The following is a 20,551-nucleotide window of genomic DNA, read 5'->3' on the forward strand; positions in this document are numbered from 1 at the left end:
GACCCACGACAGTTATTTAGAGGCAAAGGTGGGCTGTCCTAACACATTTTTCATTACAAAGGAGAAAATTTAGCCACATCTAATCCCAACACTCAGGAGGCAGAGGCAGGTGGATTGCTGTGAGTTTGAGGCCAGCCTCATCTACAGAGTGAATTCCAGGACAGCCAGGGCCACACACAGAAACCTTGTATCAAAGAAAAAAAAAAAAAGGAAAGAAAGAGAAAACTTACCTTGGGGTCGATCTCAGCCAGAACATCATTGAGAACTTGTAATAGTTGCATTGGTCCCAGAGAATCAAATGTGATTAAATTATAGTTCTTCTTAAAAGGCTCCTTATTGAGGCTGTCCACGATGAATTTGATTTGGTCACTCATGATTAAGTCTTATAGCTTAAAACTAAAGAGGAAAAAAAAAATGAGGAGGAGGAGTCCTCAATCTTGATAGCTAAAGAAAGTGTTGAGAGAAAATCAGAATTAAGATCATAGGAAGTAGGCAGAGAGGTATATGTCTGCATGGCATATAGAATGCTGTGAAAAGACCAGTTTTGTTGGAAGAAATCAGAGTATGAAACTTTATTATGCAATCTGTTTATGCTGTTAATATTCACTATGGACTGCTTTTGTACATCCATCCACTCTGGCAGCAATCACCTGAACACAGGCAAATGAATAAGGTACCCTATATTGAAGTCTCTTCAATATAGCCACAAAGTTTTTACAAACCTGGGTTAAAGGCAGAACTACAGACAAGCTTTTTTTTTAATTGGTAACTCACACTTAAAACATCAGATTTTTATGGTACAATCCAGATCTTGTTCCTTTTGAAAATCAGATCTGGCAACCCGGAGCCCATATCTGTGCTTAGCCTCAAGCACAGAATGCAAGAAGGGCCCACACACTTCAGCCCAGGCATATCCTTTAGGGCTGTTTAGGTCTCTGCCAAACACTCTCCACCCATCTCTATTACTGGATTAGCCTGGGAGACCTCAACTCTGAGCAACTCAGGCCTTGGCTTCCTTTTCCCTTCAGTGAGGAAACGTTCAGGCTTTCTGGCCTCCACCTCCCATCCCAAATCACTTGTAAGCTTCTTGCTTCTTATAAAATAAAGGGGAGTTGGGGATTTAGCTCAGTGGTAGAGTGCTTGCCTAGCAAGCGCAAGGCCCTGGGTTCAGATCTCAGCTCCAAAAAAAAAAAGGCTAACTCTGACATCTTATGACCTTTGTGATCCAGCTCAACCTTTCCTCTGAAACCAGCCCAGTCATGCTCCCTGATTCACCTACTTTTTCTGCCTCCTCTACCCTTGTTTGGAGGTGTAAATCTCACACCATCCAGGCCCTGCTCAGGTGCAAGTTTTCTCAGGAAACCCTTAAGTTCCCTGGCAAAGGAACAGGGCCTGCCCTCCACCCCCACCACACCGTCCACACTGCTTTCCTTAGTCTACTTTTTTTCTTGTTCTAGCTTCTTAGGTGCACATTATTTCTTGCTTTGCAAAACTGTACATTCCACGAGCAATCTATCCAACTCCATTTTGAATACACATTGAGCTGAAAACAGTGAGTTCTACTAGGCTGAATGAACTTGGTCATAGGCCTCAAGCCAAAAATCAAAACAAATAAAAAACACAGAAGCCAAAGTCTAAAGGAAATAAGGTTGTTATGAAAAAAACAATAACCTTAAAAAACTGAGTATCTGGGACTGGAGAGAGTGCTCAGCAGTTAAGGACACTGGTCGCTCTTGCAGAAGACTGGGGGTTTGGTACCCGGCACCCACATTGTGACTCACAACCATCCCTAACTTCATTTCCAGGGAATCTAACATCCTCTTTTTAAACATCACGGGCATCAGGCATGCATGTGGTACACATACATACATGCAGGCAAAACATACACCTAAAATAAATAAATATTTTTAAATTAATTTTTAAATTTTTAATTAAAAATAGCATATCTGATTCAACCGCTGAAAAGGCTTTATGTTTTACCAAGGGAAATTGCTTTACTAAAATGAACTGCTGGGCTGGGGATGTAGCTTGGTTGGTAGAGGGCTTGCCTAAAATGTAGGAAGCCCTGGGTTCGATTTCCCAGCCCTGAATAAACTGGATGTGGCTGCACACAGAAGCAGGATGATCAGAAGTGCAAGGTGATGCTTGGCTACTTAGTGAGTTAAAAGCAGCCTGGGCCACTTGAGACCTTGTCAAAACCACCACAAAGCTGAACTGCTACTCCTGTGTCTGAAGCCACACAACTGTAACCCCAGGACTGGAGAAGCTGAGAAAGAAGGAGCCAGAGTTTGAGGCCAGCCTGGGCTACATAAGACTCTATTAAACTAGAAAAGATGAGACAAAGGAAGAAAAGGTTATCTCAATGCTTTCTCAGTTAAAACTATGAAATAGATACTATTTCACTCAAGACATACAGTGAGGACATAAGCATCTTACTCTAAAACAGAAAAAAAATGTTTTTTTTTCCTTTTGAAACATCTCCATGTGTAGCCCTGGCTAGCCTGGGACTCACTATGTAGACCAGGCCACTACCTCCTGAGTGCTCGGATTAAAATCAAGGGCCACCAAGCTTGGCATGAAATGGGTTCCATAATTGGGTGGGTGAAGCTTACATTTAGAAGACATTAAAAAAAAAAAAACTAAAGATATTACTATTTCATAATAATAAAATTATGAGTAAATAAATAAAATAGTAAAAAGGAAAATAAAACAAAAAAAGTGACATAACCAGAATAGCTTCTAAATTTAAGGTTTCTTTTAAGCTTATACCAAAAGAATATCTTAGCCAGGGATAGTAGTGTGAGACTTTAATCTCAATACTAGGAGGCAGAAGCAGGCAGATCTCTGAGTTCGAGGCCAGCTTGGTCTACAGAGTGATTTCCTGGACAGCCAGGGCCACAAAGAGAAGCCCTCTTTCAAAAACAAGCCAAAAATAAATAAATCAAAGGAATTATCTTTATTTTTTTAAAACTGTGGAGGTGCAAGTTTTCAAATATAAAAATATATTAATACACATTTTCGTATCCACATAGTATCCACATATATTTAATTTAAAACAATTTAGAGGGGGCTACAGAGATGGCTCAGGGGTTGAGAGCACTGGCTGCTCTTCCAAAGGTCCTGAGTTCAATTCCCAGCATCCACATGGTGGCTCACAACCATCTGTAATGAGATCTGGTGCCCTCTTCTGACCTGCAGTCATACATGCTGTATACATAAGAAATAAATTAAAAAAAAAAAAAATTTAGAAATTATCAGTAGGTCTTTTTTCTTTCTCTTTCAAAAACACAAAATTAAACCAAATATCTGGATAAACGAGTAATACATTGCTAAGAAGAGAGAATACAAGCGGGGTTCTAGGGAGTATTTCTAGGAGTATTTACAGGCAGGTAATGGTTGCTAGGAGAGGGAAAGGCGTTTTCTTCAGTGGCGTGCCACTGATAAGTAATCCACGCTTCTGAAAGAAACCATAAGGAAACTCATTGGGCCACCAAAAAGGAAGGGAGAGGGGCATTAAAGTCGAAGGGAGCTGGCGGTGGTGGCGCACGCCTTTAATCCCAGCACTCGGGAGGCAGAGGCAGGAGGATCTCTGTGAGTTCAAGGCCAGCCTGGACTACAGAGTGAGTTCCAGAAAAGGCGCAAAGCTACACAGAGAAACTCTGTCTCAAAAAACCAAAAAAAAAGTCGAAGGGAGATGAGCTGGGAAATGGAAGGGGAATCAGTGGGAGTGGGAAGGTGGTCCTAAGAGAGAAATCGGAGTGGAATGATCAAAATACACTCTATGCATGTATGAGGACAGCATAATGGCACCCATTATGCATAACTAATATGTGCCAATTAAAAAGAAAAAAAAAAACTTTTTTAAAGACAGGAATCCGTTGGGGTTCCCGCACCCCAGGTCGCCCACCAGCTTTCCGAGGACAAAGACGTTCCCGAACAGGTAGGCTGTCGGTGCCCGGCGGGCGCTGCGCGCTAAAATTAGCAAAAGCAATTACTCTTCCCTCTTCCAGCGCAACTGTTGGCCGCGCTAATTCACCAGCACTCACCCACAGCAGCACCCAGGGGGCCGGGGCAAGAATTAAAACCAGGACGCGCGTTTATCTGGCACAAGTCGGGGCAGCGCGCGCAGGCCCACTGGCTCCCGCAGCGGCCGGGGTCGAGGCGGGGAGACCAGGGACCCCGCTCCCGCCGGGCCCCGCGCGGCCGACCCCCCGACCCGAGCAGGCCCTGGCGCCGCCGCCGGCCGGGAGCGGGAGCGGTTCGAGGGAACTCGGGGTTCGCCGAGTTCCCCCACCGCGAGTTGGCGGGGTTACCTCAAATTCTCCTCGCGAAACCACTTCCCCACCCCACCCCCCCAACGGGAGGCACCCCGGCGCAAGCGGGTTCCTAGAGACCGCTCCTTGGCAACGGTTGCCATGCGCTGATGTCACTTCCTCCGGCTCAGGGCGCGCACCGGGGGTGGGGCCTCGGGCTGGGAAGCTGGACCCGGTGCCTGGGGTTCCGAGCCACTGCAGAAAGCCTAGGGTGTCCCGGGCAGCCGGTCCCACTTAGGGCGATAATAACCTTTGCAAACCCTCTGCAGTTCTCACTTGACAAAGTACTCAACCTGTGCTGTTTGCATATGCTGTTTCATTCATTTATTTATTTACTAAACTTGATTCGACTACTTCTTTGAAGCAGGGCTAGATGGGGTTTGGGGTCAGGAAGCATTGGGTGTGGTTTTCAAGTTTAGGTTTTCGACGTAAGTATCTCCAGAGTAAAACGTTCATGGGAACAAGTATAGATTAAGAGACACAACATGCATGGAGGGAGAGAGACAGACAGACAGACAAATGGAATCCTACTCTGAAAACTGGGTTAGTTGCTCAGACATTCTTGAAGAAACGGTGACTTTAACATCAGACTTAACCACAACCTAAAACTAACAAATAACAAATTAGACCTTTCTTACATGCCCCATACTGCTGGCTGCTGCAATTAGAGAATGCAATAGAGAGCAAGATCCAACGGTGGGGTTCTTTCCCCCGGGGAGGTAAGGGGGCGGGTAAGACAGAGAACACAATTAAACAGGCCGGGACTGAGAGAGATGTAACAAAATGTTCCAGTGATGATGAAGCCCGGCGTTTACTGGGGGACGGGGAGGGTTGAAGGAGTCATACTCTCAAGCCTCCATCCCAAAGAGCCATGTTTAAGGACCAGTAAAAAGAATCTGGGGGGATGGCTCAGCTGGTCGAGGTGCTGGGTGCACAAACCTAATGACAGGTTCCACAGAGACCGAGACAGACTGCCTGTTGACGGGCCAAAGAGAGTACTGATTCCTGCCTGTGATTCCTTAAGATAAAACCTGGATAGGACTCATTGAGGAGTCGAAGAAGACATTCCCGGTAACAGTTTCACAGCAGAGAGGCATTGTTGATTCTGTCTGGAGCAAGCTACCTGTGGGTAGCACCCCCCCCACCCCCCCACCCCCACACCCCACCTCCAGGTCAAGTCTTGTATGTAACCTCCCAATGATACCTTTTAACTGAACTGTATTTGAGATTTTTAATAGATTCTAACCCTATGTGACAGTAGTTCTGAAAGCTTGTCACTTCTAATTCATCCCCTCCCTTCCCCTGCCTCCTCTCCTCCCACTCCTCCTCCTCTTCTTCCTCTATCTCTTCCTGCTAACCTTCCCCCATGCTAGGAAAGCACTCTACCACTGAGTTACCTCTTCAATCTTCCTTTTTATCTTTATTATATCATTCATTTACTTATTGTGCGTAGGAGAGCCCAGCCCACTGTGGGCCAGGAGGAGCAAGCCAGTCAGAAGTGTTGCTTTGAGGTTCCTGCTTCAACTTCCTGCCTTGAACTCCTGCCTTTACTCCCGGAGGGTGGACTGTGATCTCTCCAAACCAAGCAAAACCTTTCCTCTCCAGTTTGTTTTGGGTCCTGGTATTGTATCACAGCCACAGAAAAGCAAACTAGAACCGCTGATTAGATACTGTGTACTGTGAAGTTCGAGGATCTCACCACCTTCGGGTGTGACTTTATCTAAGAGCTCATGGTCATCTTGACTTTCTCCCTCCATCTCTCTCTGTCTCCTCTCCACTTTGCTCTGAACGGGTTGTTAGCAGTGACAGGCTTACATCCTGCCAACCTAGTGTTCAGAAAACTCCCAGGGCAGACTCTCATTGGCACAGAATATGACTGAATAGCTAGACACGCCCATCTTCATTTTTAGTTTATGTGTACAGGTGTTTTTGCCTGCCTGTGTGCACACCACATGCATGCAGCGCCCACGGAGACCAGAGGGGCATCAGACTCTTGGAGTTACAGGTGGTTGTAATGTGTGTGATGGGAATCAAACTTGGATTCTCTGGAAGAGCAGCGAGTGTTCTTAACTGCTGAGCCATTTCTACAGTCCCCAGACAATTTCCTTTCTAAATGTTAAAAAAAAAAATTCTTTCTGTGGTCATACGTTATTTTGAGACAGTCTTGCTAAGTCACCTGTGCTGGCCTTGAATTTTTCAATCCTCCTGTCTCTTGAATTTTTCAATCCTCCTGTCTCATCAGCATCCTGAATAGCTGGGATTAAAGGTGTGCACCACCATGCCACACTCCATTCTGTTGACTTATTTTTTTTTGAAACAGGGTCTACAATATGTAGCCCAGACCGGATGGAACTCATTGTGTGGCCCAGGTTGGCATCAAACTCTGCCTTGCCTCCACTTTACGTAGGCATGTGCACCACACCCAGTTCAAACCATTCTCGAGTCTCCTGGGTCTTTTCTTATAGCAACAGTAATGGAGTGGGTGAGGTGTTCCTCCAAAGGGAAGGGCTGGGCCTGTGAGCAGTGGGAGAGATGCTGTGCCAAGAGCGACACAGGGCAGTTGTGTTGGGAGAGGCTGTTTCATCTGGAAAGCTGTGAATGTGGCTCCATTAGTCCAGCGCTTGCCTAGCACCCACAAAGCCCTGGGGTTGATCCCCAGCACCACGTACACCAGCGTGGTAGTACATGCCTGTTATCTCAGCCCTGGGGAGGCAGAGACAAGAGTACCAGGAGTTCTAGGTCATCCTTAGCTATACAGTGGGTTTGAGGCCAGCCTGTGCTAGGTGGAACACTACCTCAAAAAAAAAAGGGGGATGGGTGGGAGGGGAGATGACGCCTTGTTGCCAAGCCTGATGACCTGAGTTTGGTTCCTAGAATTCACAGAGTAGAAGGAGAAAACAGGCTCCTGAAACTTGTCCTCTGACCTGGACACATGGGCACGTGGAGTGCACATACATACGTGCACACATACGTACACAAATAAATGAAAAATAATTCAAAAGCAAAAAGAAATGCACAGGTATGTCTTGTGTGGAGTGTCGGTATCAATGGGAACTGTCTCCTCTGTTTCCTCCCAAGGAATTATGTCTCTAGTGCAGGCCCCTACCGTGGGCCGGGATAGGTCTTCACAGACATCTCAGGGATGCCACAAACACAACGTCTCCAGCCCCCCTTTTTCAGCTCAGAACTTCCAAACAAAAACTTTCCTGTGCAGAATCCAAGGAATCCAAGCCAATTTTCTGTTTGGGGTATTAAATTTAGACCTATCATCCTGACCAGGAGATATTTCTGGAGCCTGAACGAGCATTCAGTGAACGCCAGTTTCCAAGATGCCATCCCATCTGGGGTAGCTCTGCACGCTGCCCACATTATCTTATCCTTTGAAAACAGGGGGAAAATGACCCAGACACCAGAACATGCCTGCAAGTGGGTCATTTCATTACCCATTGATTGTCATTTAACACCTTTGCCATTTGGTTACGTGGAGATGAAAGTCATTAAGTTTAAGTGGAAACCTGAATTGAGGTTTGGAGATACCCCAAGCTCTCTCTGCTCTGGCAGTTGGATCTTGTGGGCACATTTGGTAGCAGGATGTGCTTTCTTAAAAGGCAGAAAGATAAATATCCTGTGAAACATTCAGCTAAATGGATGAGATTCCAGAGGCCTAATTAAATGCATGCCTGGTACTACATTTTTCTCAGGCTTTCCTGGTAATGGATTTTGTGTTTGCAAATGGACTACAGTTTGCAAAGCCTGAAAATCACCAATGAGATTAATGGGCTATATAAAGTATCCAAACTTCTACTACAATTTATATAGACTCCTTGGTTATCCATTTGGATTGAAATACAGTCCTCACTGGACATTCCCCCAGGGGCTCAAACCACCAAGTCATCATTTGCTGAGAGTTTACTATTTATCAGCAGCCCTGAGAAATAGCTCAGATTGGGTCAGAACTGACTCCGATATTAATGTGTGTGGTGCGGTCCTATGTCCCCTCCTCTGCAAGCAACTCCAATTGTCGCTAGCAGGCGGCAATTCCCATAGCAAATCTGCACTTGCTGCATAAGCTGTTCAGTCTTTGCGGGGAGAAGGGGACCTCCTTCAAGTGGACCATCAGACTCAGAGGTGCTGTGAGGAATCCCAGGGCAGGGATCGAGCCCTAGAGGAGATAAAAGTACTCCAAAGAGGCCACACCAGGAGTCCTGTGGCTGAATGACACTTTCCTTGTCCAAGGAGGCAAGTCACATGGAGGCAGCAGTGCCTGAGAATGGAGCTGCAGGGTGGGGTGATGTGTGAGCAAGTGGTCATAAGGTACCCAAAAACCTCATCACTGCAGAAAAGTCCGGGAGCTGCCCCCCACCCCCAGCATGTGTACCAATGGGAGGACACTCAATCATGAGACTGCATTTCCTTCCAGCCTAACAGAAGAGGGGCTCAGACTTCAGCAGATTACAAAATAAAACCATTCTGGCAGACCTGAGTCCCGGACTAAGGCCGAAAATGACCTCTATCAGTGAGCGATCCCATCAAGGTAGAGAGACAGTCCACCCTGAGCAACTGAGGAGAGTGTAATTCGGGGCTGTATATAAAGGTGTGAGCAGGATTTAAATGGCCCAACAGGGGACCAGCAGCAACCAAGGTGTCATAGGTTCCCTGAGCCAAAAGCCGGAAGTTCAAGAAAGGACCAGAACCCTACCAAGTCAGAGGGAGCTGCTAATCCAGGGATGTCAGTCCCGATCCTATGTACCCCCATCCTCTCATCTCCTGCCTGACCTCCCATCAGGCTGAGCCCAACAGGTAGCCAAAGGGGGAGAAGTTCCCACATCCAAGTAGCTCATCCTCCACGGATTGTAGAAGGGGACCTGGACGGGCAGACTGAGTCTCTGTAGGTTGAATTCTGAAACCAAATGATGAGCAAAAAGGCGTTTTGAGGCCAGTCATTCACCCTCATGTCGTTTCATGATAAAAGAAATTGAGGCCTGCTGAGGTAATGGAGGGCCCACAGTCACGTCGCTAATGGCTGGTGGAGCCAAACTTCAGACACCAGTCTACACGATCCCAAAGTCATATTCACTGTCCACTAAACCGCCTCACACCGGCATAGAAGAGTCGGAAGAAAAGGCCACAGTCAGGTTACCAAGGTGGGTGGCCAGAGGTCCCCACAAGGGTTGGCAGTAACACAGTATGGGGCTTTCTTTGCTTCTGGGGCTCTCACTCTTTCCTTTATTCTAATTTTTATTGTTATTATTTTATGTGCAGATGTGTGTGTGCATGCAGATATGCTACATCATCATGTGGAGGTCAGATACCAACACTGAGAACTCAGTTCCTCCCTTCCACCTTATTAGGCTGTCTCTCTCTTGTTTCTTCATACTCCAGGCTACTTGACCTGTGGATTTGGGGGCAACTTTCCTGTCTCCACCTCCCATCCCAAAGTAGGAGTCCTGGGATTACAGACAAGAACCATGAAATCCATCCCTTTGTGGGTTCTGGGGATTGAACTGAGGTCATCCGCCTTGTGTGGCAAGCACTTTTACCTGCCACGCTTCCCCTCTTTTTCTGTGATGGAACCCCAGAATCCAGGCTGACCTTGAACTCATGATCTTGTCGAGCACAGGTGTGTGTTGCTACCACCAGCCCAAGCTGCCTAGTCTCCTACCCACGTGGGGCGAATAGTTGAAAAATAACCCAAGCACATACCTCAGAGTCAAAGCAGAGGAAGATGGATCAAAAACCCTTGGCCAATGATGGAAAAGAAAAAGTATATTTTTGTTTTGGATGCTTCTCGGCTGCTTTTTTTTTTTTCCATCTTCTTTTTCTGAGCTTAATGTTTGGTATATTTATAGAATTCAGGGGGAGTATTTAAGGGTAGCCAGCAATAGAGCTGCATTTGAGGCCATCAGAAAACTCAGAACCATGCAGGGTAAGGTAGATAGGAGGGTGGGAGGGGTGAGAAAAGGCCGAGAGCAGGACATAGAGGGGCCCCGCCCTTCACGTGGCCAAGATGATGTCACGTCAAAGTCTTTGATAGGGTCACAGGTGGAATGGCAGAACCCCAATGATGGGTGAGCTGAGGAATGGACAAGGAACCGTGGTGTATGTGTGCGGTAAAAATGTGAGTCTGCCTTAAAAAAGAAACAAAGACTTTAGGGGCTGGAGGGATGCCTCAGTCAGTAAAGAGCTTGCTGTACAGGCACGGGATCTGATTTAGATCCTCAGAATCCGTGCGGAAATGTCAGGCATGATGAGGGAGAATCAGGAGGCAGAGTCAGGAGGATGCTTGGGGTTCATTGGTTAGTCAGTGGTGGTAGTTGGAATGTATTTGGCCCCCATAAGCTCATAGCGAGTGGCATTAGTAGGTGTGGCCTTGGTGGAAGAAGTGTGGTCTTGGAGGAGGCTGGATGACACATGCCTTTACTTCAGACCTTGAGGCTGGAGGGCACTCCTTTAATCTGGGCCACACCTGATGAAAGTGTGTCACTGTGGGGGCGGGCTTTGAGGTCTTTTTCTCTACCAGCACTCAGTGGGTCAGTCAGTCAACTTCCTGTTGCCTCTGAGTCAAGATGTAAGCACTCTCAGCTCCAGCACCACATCTGCCTGCACGCCACCATGCTCCTGCCATGATGGCCTGAACCTCTGGACTCTAAGCAAGCCACCACAATGAAATGTTTTCCTTTATAAGAGTTGCCATGGTCATGGTGTCTCTTCACAGCAACAGAAACTCTGACTAAGACAGAAGTCGAGGCCAAAATGGTGAGCACCAGATCAGTAAGAGAACATATTAAGAAAAAAATAAATAAATAAAAGGTAGAAAGTGATTGAGAAAGACACCGGACATTAGCATGGGCACACATATGAACCTGTACACATCTGAACACACACACAAACACACACACAGAGAAATGAAATACTGATGCATGCTGTACCATGAATAAACATGCACACATCTGTGTATACAAACACACACATACACACACACACATACAGAAATGAAATACCGATGCATGTTGCACCATGGATGAACCTGCACACATCTGTGTACACACACACACACACACAGAGAAATGAAATACCGATGCATGCTGTACCATGGATGAACCTGCACACATCTGTGTACACACACACACACACACACACACACACACACACACACATACAGAAATGAAATACCGATGCATGCTGTACCATGGATGAACCTGCACACATCTGTGTACACACACACACACACACACACGCACACGCACACGCACACGCACACGCACACACGCACAGAAATAATGTACTGATACACGCTGCACCATGGATGACCCTGGAGGACATTGTGTTGAGGGGAAGAATCCACCCCACAGGACACATACCGAACAGCCAAGCGTTCTAATGACTGAGCCTCCCCGCCCCCAACCCTCTCTGCGTCCTTCGTTCTCTGTCACATTTTCCAGCACCTAAAATGACCTGGCACTTACTCATATCTACCAGAGGCCTGTGGGCATGAAACAGACGATGGTCAAGCCAGCTGTCGGTTCTTGGGTGCCGCAAACTGAGAAGTGTTATTTCATCAAGTTGCTCTACACAGATTTGACCACCTACTGTGTGCCAGGCCTTAGTACAACTGCCACTGCCACAGTAGGGAACAAGACAGACTCAAAATCCTGCCTGGTAAGTCGTGCCTTCTCTAGGACAACAGAACAGTATCGCACAGACGTTACTATTTTGATAGAGAAGGAAACTGACAGCGGGGTCACAAAGGGTCACAGGCTATTGAGTCCACTCAGACACCCGGATTCACCCCATGTCCTGGCAGGTGCTGAGTTTTGCCCAGAGTTGGGCCTCGGTGGTTGCGATCTCAGTCCCGGCCTTTGCTTCTCAGAAAAACCGAACTTCTGGGAACCGGAGGCAGAGCAACTGGAACAGGCGAATCCCATGACCTCAGTGTCCCTGCCTGCTCCCTCCCCTCCACCCCAACTCCACGACGATGGCTCACACCTGGGGTGTTGTAGATTTGAGCCACTGGATCTCACTTGCGCACCATCTCCCCCACCCCCACCCCCCAGCCCTGGCTTATCGGCATGTGACATCCCCAAGTGGCTGAGGCCTGCAGGGCAGGCGAAGAATGCAGCTTGAATAAAAATAAACCTGCTGCATTCCTTGGCAGCCCCCTGCCCCTTCCCGCTCTCAGCCTCAGCCGTCCATCCTGGCAGCAGAGGATGCCAGGGCAGGCAGAGGGAGGGGAGGGAGGGAGAGCAGGGTGGAGGAAGCAAGCGGTGTTGCTATCCAACCCTGAGAAAGAGAGGGAGAGGAAGAGAGGGAGAGGACGAGAGGGGGGGAGGGAGAGAGAGAGATCGCCTTATATGGGAACACAGGCAGACAATGTGTGGCAACGGCTTCGGGGGCAGCAGAGGTCAGATACCAGACAGATGGAAGAAATTAAACATGGGACAGAGCAGGTTCTGGGCCCAGAAAACAGTTCTTGTTCCTCAGCGAGGCTGCACAAAGCCTGGCCTGGTTTCCTTTTTTTTTTTTCTTTTTGCCTAAATGGAGTAAGACTTTCATCCAAATTTCTCCATGACTTTGGTCCCGGCTCCCTGCTCCAAGGTTGGCTGACAGAGGTCTCAGTCTTTTGAAGTCATTTCTTTGACGAACCATATCCCTTGTTGCAGAACACAGGAAGAGCAGGCCTGTCTCTCAAGAGTCTCCAGTAACTCTCCCAAAGCACATAAATGAGTGGGTTGAAAAAGTCTGGCATCGGTCATTCAGCCATTCAGCAAATACCGAGATTCATTTATGCCTCGGGCGTTGAACCAGGGCTGGAAAGGCTTGACAAATGTCCCTACAATTAATAATCATTTGCCTAGCTGTGCATTTCATCACCGATGACACAGAACACTCTTGGGAGTCATCTGGTCTCTGCCATGGCGGTTGAAAGGAGGCGGAAATGACGTCCTAATGCGCCCTAGGTTCTGAAGTCAGCTCTTCGAGTAGTTCCCATGAATATCTCCACTTAACAAAGGGCATTTCAACCTTGCCATGGTAGACACTGGGGCTGGAGAGTCTGTCGCAGAGGACCGTGTCTTTACGGTTGGACATTCAGCAGTATCTCAGACCTCTGCTAGGAGCCGGTAGCAGCTACCGCCTTTTTGACCTGTCATGACAAAACGGGGGGGGGGGGGGGGGGGGGGGGGGGGGGGGACGGACGGACGGCAAACGTCCTGAGGATGGAAAAATGGCAAGGTTACTCCTGGCGGAGAATCACGGATGGGGGCGGGGCGGGCTGGGGAAGAGAAGGGTGCAGAGTGAGTGGAGAGGCTGTGAGTAGAACCCACGCTCTGGCTTGCCCGCTCCTAAACCTGTGCTCCTAACCACTGCAGAGTGGAACCCTGTCTCCTTGGCAACGTGGCCACGAGTTTGGGTGTCTGAAACCCCCTACGAGCTCCCTTCAGGAAGACCTCTGGCCATTTGGATCCTCTAATCCAAGGAAGGAGCAAACTTGGAAGGGAGCTGTGAGGGGATGGAGGTCATATTCTTTCCTTCTCTTGTCCCCGTGACCAAAATACCTTACAAGAAGAGAACTTAAGGGAGGTAGACCTCATTTCGGTGGCAAGAACCTGAGGCAGCTGGTCATATTGCACCTTCTATCAGGACAAGAGAGGATAGAAAGTGGAGCCTGCCTGTCAAATCACAAGGCCCGCCTCCATTGACGCACTTCCTCAAGTCATGCTCCACCTCCTAGATGTTCCAGAACCTTCCCAAAACAGCTGATCCAGCTTAGGGATCAAGGATTCAAACATATGAAGCCAAGAAGGAAGGGGTAGTGGGCAGTGCAAGGGGAGGGTGGGTGGGAACTTGGTCATCAGTTTGCCAAAGACATTTGACCTCTTTACTAGGGGAACCTGCTTAAGGCACAGGTATGGTGATATTTTATTTGTATTAAAATGTTATTTGTATGTTAATAAATAAAGTTGCCCGGGGGTCAGAACTATTAGCAAGCCATAGGAAAGCAGGGCAGTGGTGGCGTACGCTTGTAATCCCAGCACTTGGTAGGCAGAGCTGGGTAAGTCTCTGTGTGTTCAGGGATACAGCCAGTATGGGATACACATGCCTTTAATTTCAATACCAATCATGGAAAACCTGGAGGTCTATACAGACAGGCCGTGAGGAGGCGGTCATGTGGTTGGGTTTACAACCAATGAGAAGGCAGAACAGGAACTCTATATAAAGACTTTAACACAGGGGTAGCTCTGGTTCGGAGAGGTAGGACCACGGCAGGAGGAAGGGTAAAGTTTTAGCTCTTAGCTCTGACCTCTGACCTCTTGGCTTTCTTCTTTGCATTGGTTCTGTGTTTCTTATTTAATAAGAAGGTTGGATACATCTACACACAGGGAAAAGGGATCAACTGTCTGTGAGCAGCAGAGCTGGCACAGAGACGCCAGGACGGTTGGCCCCCAAGAGAGAGGAAGGTTGGCCTTAGCATGAACTTGGAGGCGACAGTGCTCCCAGAGACAGAATCCCGGGAGGAAACATGAGCTACATGTCATAAAGCATTGCCCAGTGGTTACAGTCACTGTAAGGGGGAGGGATCAGAAAGGGACCGTAAGGAAGGAGGGACGTGGGTAAGCAGAGTGCATGCAGGCAGCCCTGGATTTGGTTCCCAGCACCAAGATATCAGCAACGCAGTGGGCAAAAAGGGCAGAGGCCATACCTTAGTTCAGGCAAAGGTATCTTCATCCCTTTGTTCTGAGTGATCTTCAGAGCCACCTCTATCTCCAGTACAACCCATTGAGCAGCTGAGTTCCTCCCCTCGGGTACCTCTGGTTAGCGGCTGTGGATGTAGGCTCTCGGTGAGTCTTGCTTCCTCCAGCTCCGTGATGGAGTAGCCCACCCTCACTCACTGGCCTCTGTGAAGCCCTTTCGGCAAAGGCAGGTGGCAGATTCCAACTGGCTCTCAAATGTTTGTTTTTGTAGTACTGAGACTTGAACCTAGAACCTCCCACATGCTAGGCAAGCACTCTACCAACTGGGCTATGCCTCTCACTGAGCGTGGAGCTCAGCGATCTGGCTAGGCTGCTGGCCAGTGAGCTCCAGGGATCACTTGTCTCTGGCCCGGATCACCTTAGCGCTAGCACTGAGGTTACAGGGAAAGCTGTCATGTGCGTCCTCAAGATAAGAGCACAGATCCCCATCCATGCGTCTCAGGCACTTTACCGTCTGCCCCGCTTCCTCCTACCCTTTTTTTGAGACAGGGTTTCATGTATCCCGCTTGCCATCAAACTCCATGTGCCGATGAGGATAGCCTTGAACTTCTGATCCCCCTGCCTCTACTTCTCAAGCGATGAGCTTATAGGCATGCACCACCACATCTGGTTTATAGGCATGCACCACCACATCTGGTTTACATGGTGCTAGGGATTGAACCCAGGGCCTCCGGTATGCTAGACAAGTACTCTTCCAACTGAGCCACATCTCCATACTCTGTTGCCATGTTCTTAGGGCATTTACTAGTCCTTTGCCGCTCATATCTATTACAAAGGGAAAGGAAGGGTAGACCAGAAAGCCCAGGATCATTTTTTGTTTTTGTTTTTGAGACAGAGTTTCTCTATTATGTAGCTCTGGGTAGCCTCGAACTCCCTATGTAGACCAGGCTGGCCTTGAACGCTTGGAGATCCACCTGCCTCTCTGCCTCTGTGCTGGGGTTAAAGGCATGCGCCCCCACCATGCCCAGCTCTGGGAGCTCCCTTATCCCACCCATCACCTCCTTCCTTCTCGAGGCCATTTAGCTCCGGCAGCATATGTGTTTACTTCACAATGTGCCACCCTTCTAAGCCCTTCTGGAGTCTCTAAAATTATCCCTGACATTTCAGAAGAATCCTTTACATTTTTATTTCTCATCACATCCATGAAGCACTTGTCAGCTCCAAAGAGTCCATCACTTCTCCCACCCCTCCCCCAAAGGGTACGGATTACTTCCGCTACTTCCCGGCATTGAGTCCGGAGAGGTGAGCTGACAGATCTGGTATCTGACTGCACAGCTGGTTGGCAGTGTGGCACAGCAAAGCCCCCCCCCCCCCGCCCCCTCTCCTCAGTCCTGAGACTTTCCCTCCTTACTTTTAGTAACAAAATGGATTCGCGCTTTTGTTACACAAGACAGAAATGTTTAGGTCACTTTTATAATTATTGTGTGCGTGGTGTGTTTGAGTGCCGGCATGCCACACCATGTGTGTGGGGCCGGAGCCTAGCTTTTGGGAGTCAGCTCTGTCCTTCCACTGTGGATTTGGGGGGAAGGAACTAAGGTCAGTGTGCAGCAAGTGCTTTTACCCACTGAGCCCCTTGCCAACCCACGTGACAGAAATGAACTAAAACTTGTATAGGCAATTGACTAGTCATGGGGCACATATGTAATCCCAGCACCCAGCGGGCTGATGCAAGAGGATCATGAGTTCAATGCCGTATGAGCTACATAGCAAGCCCCATCTCAGAAATGCACACATATATAGAACGAACAGCAATTGACTTGTTTGTGTAATTTAAAGTCCAAAGAGGCCATGGATTTCATGGAGGAGCTGCAAGGTTGCTCTTGGGTTGTCCTCTCTCTCTTACATCCACTCTTTACCATATTGGCTTTATTTTATACTAAGGCAGAGCCTCATGTAGGCAGGTGTTGAATTCACTATGTAGCTGAGTACAGTCCTGAACTTCCGATACCCCCATCTGTACTTCCCAAACGCAGGGATTACAGGCATGCACCATCACCCCGGGTTTATTCCGTGCTAGGGAACAAACCCAGCGCCTTGTGCGTGCTAGGCAAGTGCTCTACTGACTGAGCCACACCTCCATCCCCTTGGTTCTATTTTTAAGCAACCTCTACATTCGTCATGGCAAGGTAACTGCCAGCCGTCAAATCTGAGGGGACTGTCCTAACAACGGGAATTGAGCCTCACTGGTCCTGATTGGCCTGATCTGGTCATGTGCCCACCCTTCTGAGACCCAATCATCGGGAATCAGGGAACAGGCTGGAACCAGAGGAAAGGACTGAAGGTTAACAGTGACTCCTCTCAAGGACAGATGGGTTCTGTTATCAGAAAAGGGAATGAATGCTGGGTGACCCCTCCTCCCATGGAAAAAGGCGATTGCCCCACTTACAATGTTCTGAAGCTGGCCCTCTTTTTGGGCAAAGGCCGCCCTTAAACCTTTACCCTCCCTCGCTTTAACTGGACTTTGGTGTCCACGTTGTGCCTCCTGGATTCAAGCTCCCTGGGCCTCATGGAAACTGTGTGAGGATTCCTGGGACATAGAGAATCCGAGTGGCATGCCGCAGCACTGGGGCTGAAGGAAGTCTGGGGAGACACTGCGCTTGGATTTCCATCTTTAGAAACAGTCCCCGGGATGGGAGGAAAACCGTCGGTAGCAGCCATCTCCGAGTGGTGGGGTCGTGGGCAATCAGGATTGTGCTTTTTCTCTTCCTCGTCATATTTTCCAACATGAGAAAGAGACAGAAGTGGCCCCAACAGTAAAGTGGCACAAACAGCCAGGGCCGGGCAATGGGACACCAGGTCCCAGACTTGGTTCTCTCTTAGTTCCTTGCTCCTAAAGGCAGGGACCACGGTGTCAGGCTGGTCATTGCTCCCTGTGAGCTAGAGTAAATGCACCGGGGATCACCACAAACATCGCTAATTGCCTTCGCACAAAGCCAAGTCTCTGGTTGCTAACCTGGTCTACACCTATATGGCAATCTCACTGCCCCGGCTTGGGATTGGTTTAGGCCATGTGACCCGCTTCTGGCCAATGAAATGAGAGAGCAAACGGGTGGAGGGTAGTTTCTTTTCAAGAGAGACAACTGGTGGAGTCACTGTTCTCGGGGTCTTGCAGCCCCGTGTTTGGGAATACAGTACCTAGCAGAGAAGGGTGCTCAGGCAAAGGCAAGGGACCATAGTACGACATTAGAGACCCTTGGAAGCTGGTGAACGGCTGCCCGCACCACCTTGCGACTTGCTTGTTAAATCCAAGTTACATGTTCCTTCGGTTGAAGCTAATTTGAGCCGTGCTTTCCTATTACGTCATCGTAGCCAACCCAAGCGTCTGCTGAAGGCACTGCACATGCAAACAGGCCAAACAGCCCCAGTGGGTGGGCAGCAGAGGGTGGGCAGCAGAGGGTGGGCAGCAGCACCTGCTGCGGGGGTTCTCTGATAGTCCTTTGAGGACTGTTGTGGATCAAAAGCCATCCCAGTTCTAGAAGGGTTCGCTAACACCTGGTGCAGGCACTAAGCCAGAGGAGCAGCTTGCCTTACTGTCTGAAGTCAAGACTGATAACGTGGGCTAGAAATCGCCCTGCATTATCACATCAAAACTGCAGACGGGGCTGAGACCACTCAATAGGTAAGAATGCTTTCTGCTCTTATAGAAGACCTGAGAGCAGTTCCCAGTACCCATACTGGGTGACTCACTGCCTGCAACTACAGCTCTAGGGGATCCCACGCTGCCTTCTGGCCTCTGAGGGCACTTGCACTCACACATGCACAAATGGACGGACACACACACACACACACACAACTAAAGGACAAACAGGCTGGGAATAGTTAAAAGCAGTTACTGCTCTTGCAGACAACCTGAGTTCAATACCCAGCATGCACATCAGGCAGCTCACAACCATCTACAACTTCACTTCCAGGGGATCTTATGCTCTCTGGACTTCCCAGGCACTTGCTCAGACATGGTACACACAGACACCGTGCACATGAACTTACACAGGTACGCACACCTATAAAGTTAAATTTAAAAAGAACAACACTGTAGAACACCTAGACTGTGTCATTACTCGGCTACTATTCCTGAGTATCTACTACTAGCCTATAAGATTAAGCCAAGTGCCAAACCAAATGAGTTTTAGAGGGCACGGTTTGCTCACCTGCAAACTGGGGGATTAAGATGAGAATTCTCTCACATTGAGGCTCAGAAAGAGCTTTGTGAAGTACAAAGCCAGTGAAAGGTCATCAGTGCTCTGCAGCCCAGACACACGGCAGTCACACCTCTCCACAGTCTAAATTTAGGACACTTGTGACCCCAACTCTTAGTCTACTGTTTATACATAACCTTGTTACATTTCTTACGCTTTGGAGACTCAACTTTTTTTTTTTTTATCTGTACCCAGTGGGAAGACCTTGTTCCAACTGTGCACAGAGGGTAAAACAACCGTCTTAGAAAAGAGTGACGTACTGCATTATTCCACCCGTTTTCCTGTCCAGGGTCAGGCAAGCAGCAGCGCGGACGCCATAGTGAATGTTGGTGCACTGCTGCCCTCTGCTGGTCATGTCCCTGGCCCCTGGACCACAGGCCCATTAAGGGGGAGGGACTGATCTGGGGGGCACAGAGCTATCCTTGGACAGACGAGGGGACAGTATGTTTACTCGGGGGGCTACTGACTCTGATCTGAGTAAAGAGAGAAAAAAGGACCGGAAAATCATGCGTTATAGCTTCTCAGGCTCTCGGAGTTTTCCAAACAGTCTGCCCCCCCACCCCCACCCCCGCCTCTCCCGCCCCCCTCCTTTGCAACTTGTGAGGGTAAGTGTTAATTGTCAACCTGACAGAATCTAGACTCACCTGGAAGAGATGTATTTGCGCACATCCCGGGGGCTGGGGGAGGAGGAGTCTCTTGATCGGGCTCCCTGATGTGGGAACACTCTCCCGGCTGTGGGTGGCACCTATTCCCAGGACCGGGCTCATGGTCCATGTAAAGGGAGAGGGGGCTGAGCACGTTCAGTTCATTCTTCTCGCTCTGCTCTCTGAGTGTGGATGCAGTGTGACCAGCTGCCGCAAGCTCCTGTGGCCTTGACTTCCTCTGTCGCTGTGGTCTTTGCCTTCTAATTGTGATCGAGAATAAACCCTCTCTCCCTTGAGTTGCTTTTGTTAGAGAAAAGGACCCCCCCCCCCTTTTCTGGCATTCTTTTCATTTTACTTATACCACAGTAGCTGCCTGCGAACCAGAGGCCCTAAGCTCTGTTGAGTGGCGGGTGCTTATTTATCAGAGATCTTTTATAAGGTCTGGGGTCCAACTCTCAAGTTCAGCCCCCAGAGTAAACATTCTACCACCAAAATACAAAAAAACGAAGCAAGCCATTATGGTGACTTGTATTGAAAATATTATACAAGAACTGGTTGAGATAGCTCAATGACTACAGGCACATGCCAGCAAGCCTGAAGACCTAGTTCAATCCCTAGATCCCCATACGGCGGGAGCAGAGAAATGG

At 48.6% G+C, this 20,551-nt stretch overlaps 1 protein-coding gene across 7 annotated transcripts in view; it reads right to left on the reverse strand.

Moving 5' to 3' along the window:
- Ift81 (intraflagellar transport 81) overlaps positions 1 to 20,551 on the reverse strand; it is a 206,187-nt gene that overhangs the window by 110,927 nt on the left and 74,709 nt on the right. For 3 of the 7 annotated variants that reach the window (XR_008222034.1, XR_008222035.1, XM_052755332.1), the window contains exon 1: positions 231 to 3,881. Coding sequence is in view for 5 of the 7 variants with exons in the window: in XM_052755332.1 (XP_052611292.1) it covers positions 231 to 374 (144 nt within the window). In the remaining 2 variants the exon portion in view is untranslated. Of the gene's footprint in view, positions 1 to 230; positions 3,882 to 4,046; positions 4,286 to 4,313; positions 4,336 to 20,551 lie in introns of those variants that run through there. The other 4 variants (XM_052755337.1, XM_052755333.1, XM_052755335.1 and 1 more) reach the window with 4 other exon arrangements.

Source organism: Peromyscus californicus, unplaced genomic scaffold, assembly GCF_007827085.1.
Source record: "Peromyscus californicus insignis strain IS unplaced genomic scaffold, ASM782708v3 Scaffold_2__1_contigs__length_46816999, whole genome shotgun sequence".
Taxonomy (NCBI): Eukaryota; Metazoa; Chordata; class Mammalia; order Rodentia; family Cricetidae; genus Peromyscus; species Peromyscus californicus.